At 45.7% G+C, this 13,925-nt stretch overlaps 1 protein-coding gene across 3 annotated transcripts in view; it reads left to right on the forward strand.

Annotated features, from left to right (window-relative positions):
* Window positions 1–10,403: 10,403 nt before the first annotated feature.
* Window positions 10,404–13,925, forward strand: part of SNX31 (sorting nexin 31) — a 68,597-nt gene continuing 65,075 nt past the window's right edge. Inside the window, exons 1-2 of one of the 3 annotated variants that reach the window (XM_073330433.2) lie at window positions 10,404–10,685; window positions 11,081–11,155. In XM_073330433.2, coding sequence (XP_073186534.1) covers window positions 10,620–10,685; window positions 11,081–11,155 — 141 coding nt within the window. In that variant the 5' untranslated portion in view covers window positions 10,404–10,619. The remainder of the gene's footprint in view (window positions 10,686–11,080; window positions 11,156–13,925) is intronic. The other 2 variants (XM_073330432.2, XM_073330431.1) reach the window with 2 other exon arrangements.

Consider the following 13,925-nt stretch of genomic DNA (forward strand, 5'->3'; position numbering starts at 1 on the left):
AAGCACAGGCGTTCAACCCCTTGGCTCTGCCCCAGGCCCTGCTCCCACTCCACCCCTTCCCCCTAGGCCCCACCCGCCCTGCCTCTTCCCACCCCTGCTCCAACCCCGACCCGTCTTTTTCCACCCCCGCCCCACCTCTTCCCACCCAGTTCTGCTCCCTCCCCTAAGTGTGCCACATCCTCACTCCTCCCCCACGCCCTCCCAGCCTCCTGCATGCCGCAAAACAGCTGTTAGCAGTGGGTGGGAGGTGTGCAGAAGGAGGGGGAGGCGCTGATCCATGGGGCCCGCTGGTGGGTGGGAGGTGCTTGGGGGGGACAGGGAGGAGCTGATAGGGGGGCTGCCAGTGGGTACTCAGCACCCATCATTTTTTTCCCATGGGTGCTCCAGCCCCAGCGTCAGCACCTATGTGTGGAAGAACAAAGAATAAATCCAGGACTCCTGACTCTGCTACTCTAATCACAGGACCATGCTGCCCCCCCAGCTAAGAGAAAAAGTCAATATTGCATAGGTTCACTTATTTTTTATGCTACCAGGACCCCATTGTGCTAGGTGCTGTACAAAGACAGAACAAAAAGACAGTCCCTGCCCCAAAGAACTTTCAATTTGTGTAAGACAAGAGCCGACAGATGGTGAAGCACAAAGAAATGATGAGAATATTGGTTACCATGATATGCAGTAGTATCTGTATACCAGCAGCCTAACCTTTGTCAAGTTTTTTTGTAGGCATCATGGAAAAGAGGAGTTTTGACGAGGGATTTGAAAGATAATGACGTAGCTTTGTGGATGTTTAGGGAGAATGCCCCTGTGACACTGAGCCAGTGAGGGTTAAGCAACTAGCAGGCTGATAGAACTAAAAGCAACCTTTTAAGGACATATTAGAAAAATATTGAACTGGTAAACAGGGCCATTCCTTGAAGATAGTTAGCAAATCCATGTTAAATAGACTAGAGTTCTTGAAATGTAAGACTGCATTGTTAGACAATCAGAAGTAGATACTAACTGTATTTGTCTGTTGTGACAGGGTTGGGCCAGATGGCTACAGGAGAGTAATAGAAGGCAGATATATTAGCCCCAGGTTAACTAGGTCCCTTTTCCCTGGGTAAGGTAACAGGGAAGGTTCCAGAACAATCAGGAAACTTCTGGAGACAATTAAGACAGACAGGCTTATTGGAACACCTGCAGCCAATCAAGAAGCTGCTAGAATCAATTAAGGCAGGCTAATCAGGGCACCTGGGTTTAAAAAGGAGCTCACTTCAGTTTGTGGTGCGCATGTAAGGAGCTGGGAGCAAGAGGCACTAGGAGCTGAGAGTGAGAATGCATACTGTTAGAGGACTGAGGAGTACAAGCATTATCAGACACTAGGAGGAAGGTCCTATGGGGAGGATAAAGAAGGTGTTGGGAGAAGACCATGGGGAAGTAGCCTAGGGAGTTGTAGCTGTCGCACAGCTGTTCCAGGAGGCACTCTAGACAGCTGCATTGCTCAGGTCCCTGGAACCCGGAGTAGAGGGCGGGCCCGGGTCCCCCCAAACCTCCCAACTCCTAGTCAGACACAGGAGGAGTCGACCTGGACTGTGGGTTCAGAAAAATGGCCAATCTGAGGGCTGCCATGAAGCTCCAAGGTGAGCAAATCCACCAATAAGTGCAAGACCCACCAAGGTAGAGGAGGAACTTTGTCACACTGTGTTTACCTATATCTTGTTAGAAGTTTAACAATGTAATCTAATTAGCTTATAGATGCTAAACTTCTGTTCCTATCGGTAATTTTTCATCACTATAGTCTATTAATTCAGAGATATAAAGAGGATATTAACATTTAGATGAAACTTGTTATGTAATAAAATCATTGTGTTTATTTCTCTTTGAAGTTTGTAGTAAACTATCTAGGAACCGTTTGAGTGGTTAATTGCCTTATAGTTTATCAGTGTACCTAGTTATCGGTATATGCCTAGGAAATAGAGATTTACTTCAAAGCAACAATGTACATTACCTATTCTTCATCCAAGGAATGCCTGCTGTGATCATTTGCTGACAAGAGGCTAATCAGCTGAGCTTTGGCTATAAAGGGACTTTGGGAATTGATCCTTACTATCTCAAATCTGCTTAAACTTTGTCATGGGAAGTTCAAACTGCAGGATTGAGATCTCCAGGTCGACTCTGGATTAGCCCTGCAATTTCTCATGGAAGAATTTGAACAAACTCTGCACATGGACTGCTTATTGGACTATAACCTATTGAACTGATTCTGGAAGGACTTTCACAAATTAGCAGTTTCACCATCTCTGCTACTGAAACTGACCTAAGAACTTTACTCATATCTGTATGTATCATCTTTAACCATAGTAACTCTTTTCTTTTTTAATAAATTTTAGACTAAATTCAGGAGAATTGGCTGTAAGTGTGTATTTGGGTAAGATCTGAAATATTCATTGACCTGGTGGTAATACATTCGGTCTCTTGGGATTGGTAGAACTTTATATATGACGAATAAGGTTTTAAATAACCCTCACTATATAGACTTGGCTGTCTGGGTAGGAGCCAAAGGCTGGATTGCTTAAAGGGAATTGTATTTTGGCTTCTTGGTAATTAGTAAGGTAGTTTTGTTTTGCTGAAGCTGTTTTGTTACTGGCTTGGTGAATCTAATTATAAGAATAAACCACCAGATTTGGGGATCATCTGCCCTACTCTTTGCAGTTTTCCCTGACTGAGCATTCTCAGTACAGCCCCTCCAGCAACCATCGTCACAGCCTTCCATGCACATAGGGTAGCATGGGAGAAAGCACAAAGGTATTTGTTTTAAAATTTAGCAAGTGAGCAGTGGAGGCTGGCATCATGAGGTGATCAAAGGCTAACATTGACAGCTCCATTGCGAATGAGATGATAGGTAGTGATAAATGAAATTGAAGTGAAGTAGGACCCACGGTCTGGAGTGACTCACAAGCTAGAATATCAACCTCAGGGCAGACTGTTAAGAAACAGAGCACAAACCCCAAACTGGTTGTGAGCTCTGTAATTAGAGTTCATCAACCAAGTAACAAGTGGTGGAAAGGGAGATAACAGTGAAGGGCAGTGTCCTGATGTAGGCTCTCATAGCTATGTGTAACTCCAGTTATAATTTTGGAAGCTGTTCGAAGGGGTGGTGTGAACAGGGTACTTAGACGGGCCAGGAAGATGCAAGGAATGTGTGTGGGAGGAGTCTGCAGAGAGCATGGCAAGCAGTTCTGTATCGGCTGCAGGACGAGGGGTGCACGCATTCTGCCGGCAGTGCGAGTAGGGACTTCAACATCTCCGTTTACTTCTCCATCACTTTTATCATCTGCTCCTGACCCATTAAAATTCACTCCTGACTCTCCTTCCTGTCCTGCCTGTCTATTTTATAATGTTTCTAATGTTCATTTACAGTCTTTCTCCATGCCCTGTGTTCTTGTTTTTCGGCATCTGAGGATCGGAGCAACTCTCGAAACAGCTCCTGCTCAGTCACTTCCTTATCTGGCGGAGGTGATCCACCCATGTGTAGGGGGTTCCCCTAAAGGCCACATCTGCAGAAGCACAAGAAACAATAAACAGAAGCATCTCCTGGAGGCCATTTAAAGTGACATAACCAAGCACACTGTGTACACTGACACTTTATCTATCTAACTTTGCCGCAAAAAGCTCTATGTTCCTCGTCGAGGTGGCTTTATTTTGTTGGCAGAAGTAGTATTATAGTGTGTACACCTCCAGTGTTTTGTGAACAAAAGCTGACTTTTAGCAACAGAACTCTGTAGTGTAGATAAGGCCTCAGACATGAGTTCAGCATGTAACACAAATGGGTGTCCTAATCCAAAATGGAGGTTACAATATAAAATGGATCTCACTATTTGGCCCAGACGTATTCCATCCTGTCACGCCTTCATCTATAAGTATCCCCCAGCCCTGTCTCCTTCCACCATAAAAAGGGGAAACCAGAAAAGGAGGGAGAGACTTTGCAGCTAAAAGTGCCACAGCTTCTCCCTCTGGAAGAACTCCTGTGGTTTGCAAGAGAGGAGCCATGGTCTGACAGACCAGCTGTTGGAATTATTGTTTGTGCAGGGTATTACCATGGCACTCATTTAACCATAAATTCCTTTATTAAATCCAAAGGCTGAATGATATTTATACAATTGCTCTAAACATCCCTAAAAAAGCCTAAATAACAAGCAATTCACTTCATCCAAACAGTAACAAAATACTTATAAGCATCTGAACTTATAAGACACTTAGAAACAGGCTAAACTCAGGGGTGTTTAGACCCATATTAGTTGACTCTAACTGGGTCAGGCAGGTACAGTAACTCCTCGCTTAACGTTGTAGTTATGTTCCTGAAAAATGTGACTTTAAGTGAAACGATGTTAAGCGAATCCAATTTCCACATAAGAATTAATGTAAATAGGGGGGGTTAGGTTCCAGGGAATTTTTTTTCACCAGACAAAAGACTATATATATATACACATATATATATACACACACACACACACAGTATAAGTTTTAAACAAACAATTTAATACTGGTACACAGCGATGATGATTGTGAAGCTTGGTCGAGGTGGTGAAGTCAGAGGGTGGGATATTTCCCCGGGAATGCCTTACTGCTAAATGATGAACTAGCAATCAGCTGAGCCCTCAAGGGTTAACCCATTGTTGTTAATGTGGCCTCACACTCTACAGGGCAGCACGAATGGAACGAGGGCAGACAGCATGGCAGACAGAGACACACACCCTGTGTGTGAGAGAGAGATGCACATTGCTCCTTTAAGTACACTGCCTTTTAAAGTTAATCAGCAAGCTGAGATGGCAGCTGCTGCCAGGAAGCTCCCTCCATCCTGAGCCCTGTCATGTGTCCCCCCTGCTCTATGGAAAACGGGGTAAGCAGGTTGCAGGAGCAGGGGGGAGGGGGACACCCTGACATTATCTCCCCTTCCTTCCTGCCCGCACAGCAAGCAGGAGGCTCCAGGGAGCAGCTCCAAGGCAGAGGGCAGGAGCAGCACATGGCAGTAGGGGGAGGGACAGCTGTACTGCCGGCAATTGATAGCTTTCTGGGCGGCTGCCGCACAGGGAACTTAGGGGAATGGGGAGCTGATAGGGGGGCTGCTGGTTAGGATGACCAGACAGCAAGTGTGAAAAATTGGGACAGGGAGTGGGGGGTAATTGGCGCCTATATAAGACAAAACCCCTGTCATAAATATAAAGGGAAGGGTAAACCCCTATAAAATCCCTCCTGGCCAGAGGAAAACTCCTCTCACCTGTAAAGGGTTAAGAAGCTAAAGGTAACCTCGCTGGCACCTAACCAAAATGACCAATGAGGAGACAAGATACTTTCAAAAGCTGGGAGGGAGGGGGAGAGGTCTCTGTCTGTCTATATGCTGCTTTTGTCGGGGATAAACCAGGAATGGAGTCTTAGAACTTTTAGTAAGTAATCTAGCTAGGTATGTGTTAGATTATGATTTCTTTAAATGGCTGAGAAAAGAATTATGCTGAATAGAATAACTAGTTCTGTCTGTGTATCTTTTTTGTAACTTAAGGTTTTGCTTAGAGGGATTCTATATGTTTTGAATCTAATTACCCTGTAAGGTATCTACCATCCTGATTTTACAGAGGGGATTTCTTTACTTCTATTTACTCCTATTTCTATTAAAAGTCTTCTTGTAAGAAAACTGAATGCTTTTTCATTGTTCTCAGATCCAAGTGTTTGGGTCTGTGGTCACCTATGCAAATTGGTGAGGCTTTTAACCAAACCTTGCCCAGGAAGTGGGGTGCAAGGTTTTGGGAAGTATTTGGGGGGAAAGACATTTCCAAACAGCTCTTCCCCAGTAACCAGTATTTGTTTGGTGGTGGTAGCGGCCAATCCAAGGACAAAGGGTGGGATATTTTGTACCTTGGGGAAGTTTTGACCTAAGCTGGTAAAGATAAGCTTAGGAGGTTTTCATGCAGGTCCCCACATCTGTACCCTAGCGTTCAGAGTGGGGAAGGAACCTTGACAACCCCAAATATTGGGACTGTCCCTATAAAACCGGGACATCTGGTCACCCTACTGCTGGTCCACCCTCGTTCCAAGCCCCCACCAGCTAGCTACAACGGGCTGCTCTTCCTGCGAGCGGTGGACAAAGCAGGCAGCTGCCAAATTACGTTATAAGGGAACATTGCACAACTTTAAACGAGCATGTTCCCTAACTGATCAGCAACATAACAACGAAACAACATTAACCAGGACGACTTTAAGTGAGGAGTTACTCATAGACTTGAAGGTCAGAAGGGACTATTATGATAGTCTAGTCTGACCTTCTGCACAACGCAGGCCACAGAATCTCACCCACCCACTCCTGTAACAAACCCCTGACCTATGTCTGAGCTATTCAAGTCCTCAGCTCATGGTTTAAAGACTTCAAGGTGCAGAGAATCCTCCAGCAAGTGACCCGTGCCCCTCGCTGCAGAGGAAGGCGAAAAATCCTCAGGGCCTCTGCCAACCTGCCCTGGAGGAAAATTCCTTCCCGACCCTAAATATGGTGATCAGCTAAACCCTGAGCAGGTGGGCAAGACTTACCAACCAGACACGCAGGAAAGAATTCTCTGTAGTAACTCAGATTCATTAAAAATTCTTGCTAATGGGCTTGCAATTTCACATGCCATTTCCCTTAATATTCTTGGATGAAGATTATCTTGGCCCCCCAATTTAGTCCCTTTAAGCTGTTCAAGTTTGGCTTCTACCTTGGATGTGGTAATATCTACCTCCATATCCTTATTCCCATTTGTCACCCTGCCATTATCCCTAAGCTGCTCATTAGCCTCATTAAAGACTGAGGCAAAGTATTTGTTTAGATATTGGGCCATGCCTAAATTATCCTTAACATCCACTCCATCCTCAGTGTTTAGCGGTCCCACTTCTTCTTTCTTTGTTTTCTTCCTATTTATATGGCTATAGAACCTTTTACTATTGGTTTTAATTCCCTTTGCAAGGTCCAACTCTACATGGCTTTTGGCCTCTCTCACTTTATCCCTACATGTTCTGACCTCGATAAGGTAGCTTTCCTTGCTGATCTCTCCCATCTTCCACTCCTTGTAGGCTTTCTGCTTTAAATTAATCACCTCTCTGAGATGCTTGCTCATCCGGCTTGGTCTACAACTCCTGCCTATGAGTTTTTTCCCCTTTCTTGGGATACAGGCTTCTGATAGTTTCTGCAACTTTGACTTGAAGTAATTCCAGGCCTCCTCCGCCTTTAGATACACAAGTTCTTCAGTCCAATCCACTTCCCTAACTAATTTCCTTAATTTTTTAAAATTAGCCCTTTTGAAATAAAAAACCCTAGTCACAAATCTATTTTTGTTTATCCTTCCATTTAGTTTGAACTGAATTAGGTCATGATCGCTTGAACCAAGGCTGTACCCTAGAACCATTTCTTCTATGAGTTCCTCACTGCTCACCAAAACCAAATCTAAAATGGCATCCCCTCTTGTTGGTTCAGCAACTACTTGGTGAAGGAATTAATCAGCTATAGCATCTAGGAAAATCTGAGCCCTACTATTATTACTAGCATTTGTCCTCCAGTCTATATCTGGGAAGTTAAAGTCTCCCATGATCACACATTTCCCATTAGTATTTACTTCATTGAAAACATTAAAGAGGTCTCTATCCTTTTCCAAATCGGATCCTGGCAGTCTATAGCACACCCCAAGCACTATCTCAGGGGAGGCTCTAGTAGCTTTCTTCTCCAATGTGATTTTTGCCCAGACAGACTCTGTCTTATCCATTCCATCACTTCTTATTTCTTTACAGTCTACCTCATCATTGATATCAGGACCAGCTCTAGGCACCAGCAAAACAAGCAGGTGCTTGGGGCAGCACATTTCTAGGGGCCCCCGCCGCCCCAGCTCACCTCTGCTCCACCTCCGCCTGCTCCCCTGAACGCACCACTGCCGCTCCTCACCTCCCCTGCCTGTTTCGTGCGGCAAGCCTGGGAGGGAGGGAGGAGAAGCTGAGCGGTGGCACGCTTGGGGGAGGCGGTAGTGGTGGAGCGGAGGTGAGCTGGAGTGCGGTTTCTCTACCCCCCCATTACTTCCTGAGCTCCCCCCCACCCTTGCTCACCTCCACTCCACCTGCTCCCCTGAACTCGCTGCCGCTCCCTCGCCTGAGAGGGAGGGGGGAGAAGCGGAGCGGCAGCATGTTCAGGGGAGCAGGCGGAGTGGAGGTGAGCTAGGGCGGAGGGTTGCTGGGGGGGAGCCACAGGAAGCAATGTGGAGGGGAGAATGTGGCATGCCCGGGGGAGGGGGCGGGGCCAGGGATTTGGGGAAGGGGTTGGTAAGGGGTGGAGTTGGGGCAGAGCCAGGGGCGGGGCACAAAAAAAAAAGCAGGGGCGGCCAAACATTTTTTTGCTTGGGGCGGCAAAAATCCTAGAGCCGGCTCTGATTGATATACAATGCTACTCCACCACCTTTGCCTTTATTTCTGTCTTTCCTAAACAGCACATACCCTTCAATACCCATACTCCAGTCGTGACTACAATTCCACCAGGTTTCTGTTATCCCTATAATATCTGGTTTCACTTCCTGCACCAGTAACTCTAGTTCCTCCATTTTGTTACCTAGGCTCCTCGCATTAGTGTACAAACATCTTAATTTTTGCTATTTGGCCTCACTCACATTCTGTATCCTATTAGGCACGGTCATTCTACAGCCAGTATAACCTATTACTATATTAGCAATGAACCCTTTAAGAATTTACCCTTTTATATGCATTAACAAACAAGTGATGTCAGTACCAATTATTGGACCTTAGCTAAGGCCAGATGAATGAGTTTCTTATATAGCCAATTATTTACTGTACCTGCTACCCAATTAAACTGTGTTTTATTTCTATTGCTTTAGCCCAAACCTTAAATAAAATAACATGGTATTTTGAACGGTCACTACAAGTTGAACATAACAACTCTTTTTTTCTCATGATTTCATTCTTTCTGGTTCCATGCTTTGGGCCTATTACTCATGTGAATATCCCACCTCAATTTAAAATCATAGTTCACTACAATTTAATGTGTGTCAGAGCATGTCAATCAGAGTGAAACCAGAGGTGGGGAAAGTGAACACCTTACTCTAGAGCCTGGGCCATGGAGATTCTTTTGGCCTCCCTACACCTCAGCTATCTCCCCCATGCCCCCCACACAGCTGCCCAGCCCACTGGGAGTATGGGGTAAGTGGGAACAAGGGTTTGTGGAAAGGACTGAGATATGAATGGGGACATGTGCAGGGCAGCCTTGGTCTAGAGATAGGGCAGTGCTTAATTTGTAATGAAAGAGGTGACAGGGGTCAAGCTTTTTTTTTACATTCATAACTGATGCAGCAAGCCTAGAGGTGCCATGGCTATGAACTGCCAAACCTAGAGGTACTAGGGCTCAGCCCTGGCACAAATTAAGCACTGGGGTGATGCACCCACAGACCTACAGAGGTTGACACAGTGCGAGAGCAGATACTGAATGACCAGCTGCTGTCCCACAACGCCTCACAGTAACTGCTTCTGTAATATGGTAACTGCTTCGGGACTTGACAAGTTATCAGACTTCAGAAGTTGTCAGTTATTTGGCTGAAGATGAAGAAACTAAACAAATTAAATGATCAAAAGATATTACAAAATGTTACTTTATTCTTTCTACTTGAGTTCCTACCAGTTATTTCCTCTTCTGCAAAAGCTGTATGAACCTCATTTGCTTCAGTAATTCCCCTTCCCGCCCAGCATATAACATTCTGCCCATCCTAAATCAATGAGATATTTGTTCTGTTTATGAAGATCCTGCAGTGAAGCTTGAGTATTGGGTAATACTTCAGAGTGAGACACATCACAGCTGCAGGATTCTTCACCCTGGGACGCTCATTCAGTCCCATCAGAAGGGATGCCTAGAGATTCACACAGGGGCCTCAGAGCCAGGACTATCATCCACATTACAGGGTCAAAGACAAATCAAACCCCTAGGTGCTAGGTGCATACTGGTGGCTGGGGGAGTCTGAAAACTTGTTTCCTTGGATGGTACCTACCTGTTTCCATGACTGATTCATCATCACGAGCCTGGTCCCAGCCAGCACCGAAAAGCTACAAGGCTGGGGCTAGGAGCTGCCCAACATCTAGAGGAAGGGTGGGACAAAAACTCATAAAGAAGGAAGGCAGCCTCCAGCGGCCCCTTGACACGCTTATGTCCCAACTGTTATATCCGTCCTCACACCAGGGGCCTTGCCCACATTTGGGGCAGCGAGGAGGAGAGCACAGGAAATCAGACAAGGATCCCTCTAGGTCGGGAAGCACTCTCCTGGTGATTCCCAGCCTGGTTAAATAAAACCCATGAAAGGGGCCTGGCCAACTATTGGGCGGGGGGGAGGAGCGGAGCGGAGCGGAAGCTGTAGCCGCCGCCGCTGCCCTGGGAGCGGGAGCCAGGACAGGAGGCCGCCCTTGTTTGTTACAGTCCCATCACCTGCCAGGATGAGTGGTTTGCCCACCGCCCCCAGGAGGGAGGAGACCTCCCCGCCCTCTCCTCTGTCACGTGGGAAAACAAATGCTGCGGCCGCTGCCCTGCCCTGCCCCTGTGGCCCGGCGAGGCGGAGCGCGGGCGGGCCGCGGGCGGCACCATGAAGATGCATTTCAGCATCCCCGTCTCGGAGCAGCTGCTGGAGAAGTTCGGGGGCCGCTACGTGGTTGAGTGTCTCGGCTGCCCGGCACGGCCGCTGGGGTTGGGGGGGGCCGCGCCGCCGCGGGGATCCCGGCTCCTGGGCAGCGCTGTTTTGGCTCGGGGCGGACCGAAGCGACTGAGCGGGGGGGCAGGGGAGCTGTGTGGGGGGGCAGGGGAGCTGTGTGGGGGGGCAGGGGAATGGGGGGGCAGGGGAGCTGTGTGGGGAGGCAGGGGAATGGGGGGCCTGGGTAGGGAGGGAGGGGAGCTGTGTGGGGAGGCAGGGGAATGGGGGGCCTGGGTAGGGAGGGAGGGGAGCTGTGTGGGGAGGCAGGGGAATGGGGGGGGCAGGAGGGCTGTGGAGGAGGAGGATGGGGGTGCTGTGCAGGCAGGGAAGCTGATGCCCCTTGGGTGTATTTTCAGCTGTACTCTGTGTACCTGGAAGGCTTCCTCTTCTGCAAGGTGCGCTACAGCCAGCTACACCACTGGAACGATCAGGTAAGAGACTCCAGCCCAAATGCCTTTTCAGTCTCCCCTGCCAGCTTCAGCTAGGGGAGCTTCCATCAAATGGCCAGCAAATGCCCCATTGAAATGAGAAGAAACAAGGTGGCTGAGGGTGTATCTTTTATTGCACCAACTTCTGTTGGTGAAAGAGACTAGCTTTTGAGCTGCACAGAGCTCTTCTTCACCTCATTGAAATGAACTTAGGCTGAGATCCTGTAATGTTGCCTGTGGATGGTAATGAGCTTTTCTTGTGTAGTACCTGAAGTGGGAGGGAGATACTCCACAGCATCCAGACCTTTATGTAAGTGTGTTGTCATTTATTTGTTATTACACACATTTTTAAGGTGTCCAGCACCATAGAATGCAGCAAACTCTGAAGCAAATCACAGAGAAATATTGAGAGGAAGGGTGTTGGGAAATACAATATGCTGGGAATTTATATTTGTGTCAAGGAAGAGCTATTTTTTAATTTTGGGCAATGGAGACAATTTTTTGGCTGCCCCCCATTTCCCTTACACTTAAACAAGTAATATGAAGTATGGATGGAGGTGATTACACATCTAATAGCTTCTTTGGTAAACTCTTCACCCTTTGTAAGCAGTTTGATTTCATTTTTTTCTCCTACTTTTCCAATTATTTTCATGGCAGTTCTTTGGCTTTTGTTGTGCATACCCCAGGCATGCTGGTCTGAGCTATATGCAAGAGATGAGGTATCTTTCCCACCCCCACCAGCCCTTTCTTTGCAAAATAGTCTCCATTTTTCACCATAATACTCCTCAGTGAAGGTTTAAGGTGTTTCCTTATTGAGACCTGGCAACATCTGAAAGCTGTGAAAGGGGAATTGAGTAATGGTCATGTACCCAATATTCAGGGAAACAGGTTTCACACAGTTATTTTTAGTATCATTGACTGTAAGACGTTTCTTCTGATTTTAGGACATCTGAAACTATTGCAGCATTCCTCTCTGAGTCATAAATAACACTAGAGCCTCTTTTAGGCCCTGTCTATGCTAGAGTTCAAATCATAGGTTTTTTTTCCAAACTGTTCTTGCTTGGAAGGTGCTAACATTGTTTTGAGTTCAAGTATATAGGCTCCAACTATGTTTACTGGGGCCAAGGTCCTGCTGTTAACACACCTATGGACTGTGTGAGTCAGAGTGGTAGGAAAAATGGTCTTGTGAATAGGGCATTGGACTGGGATTGAAGACGTGGGTTCAGTTTCTAACTTGACTACAGACACCCTGTGATCTTGGACACATCAATTAATCTACTCTCTTCCTCAGTTACTTATCTGTAACGTGGGAATAATTACTTCCTTGCCTCATAGCGTTGGTGTGAAGATAAAATCCCCTCTAATGATAGTGGGGGCCTTAGATACAAGAATGGTGAAGGCCATATAAATACCTAGAGAGGTTTATCACATAATTTTCAGATAACAGTAAGTGTTGCAGATAATTACATACCAAGCTCTTTTGTACTATGTACAGCCTGTTGATCTTCATTCGTGTATTCTTCTGGATCACCTATTCTCTGATCCAATAACAAATATGAAATAGTAAAGGAGGGTGTAATAGATTTATATTTATATATTGGCTGAGCAGAGAAAGACCTATCAAACAGCTGGATTATTTCCATCAGTCTTACTTTTTTTTATATCCATAAGTGTCCAGATCACTTACGTTTAATAGCATCCTAGGGAAGCAATTCTACTTAACAATTCTAACAGCAGACTGGAAATAGCACTAGAAAATGTACAGCAGAGGTCAGTCCAGTACTGGTGATAGGTGGACTGGATAATCTATTACAGAAGGTCTCAAAGTGTAGTCTGTGCAAACCTCCAAGTTAACATTATGCTGGTTCCCTCCTCCTCTCCAGCTGCTATATTGCATGAAGACAGCTGCAAATACATGGAAAAGGGCCACTAGGGAAGCATTGTAAGTAGGGCTGTCAAGTGGTTAAAAAAAATTAATCCCGCTGTTAAATAAACATAGAATACCGTTTATATAAATATTTTTGGATATTTACCACATTTTCAAATATATTGATTTCAATTACAACACAGAACACGAAGTGTACACTGTTCACTTTATATTTATTTTTTATTATAAATATTAGTATTGTAAAAAAAATAGTATTGTTCAATTCACTTAATACAAGTACAGTAATGCAATCTCTTTATCATGAAAGTTGAACTAATAAATGTAGAATTATGTACAAAAAATAACTGCATTTGAAAATAAAACAACTTAGGCTCGAAAGTTTTACAAGTACACTCAGACCTATTTCTTGTTCAGCCAGTCGCTCAGACAAACAAGTTTGTTTACATTTGCAGGTGATAATGTTGCCTGCTTCTTGTTTACAATGTCACCTGAAAGTGAGAACAGGGGTTCACATGGCACTCTTGTAGCCGGCGTTGCAAGTTATTTACGTGTCAGATGCTCTAAAGATTCATATGTCCCTTCATGCTTCAACCACCATTCCAGAGGAGATGCGTTCATGCTGATGGTGCTTTCTGCTCAATAATGATCCAAAGCAGTGCAGACCAACACATGTTCATTTTCATCATCTGAGTCAGATGTCACCAGCAGATTGATTTTCTTTTTTGGTGGTTCGGGTTCTGTAGTTTCCACATCAGAGTGTTGTTCTTTTAAGACTTCTGAAAGTATGCTCCACACCCCATCCCTCTCAGATTTTGGAAGGCACTTCAGATTCTTAAACCTTGGGTCGAGTGCTGTAGCTATCTTTAGAAATCTCCCATTGGTACC

The sequence above is a fragment of the Lepidochelys kempii genome, chromosome 2, assembly GCF_965140285.1.
Source record: "Lepidochelys kempii isolate rLepKem1 chromosome 2, rLepKem1.hap1, whole genome shotgun sequence".
NCBI classification, from domain to species: domain Eukaryota; kingdom Metazoa; phylum Chordata; order Testudines; family Cheloniidae; genus Lepidochelys; species Lepidochelys kempii.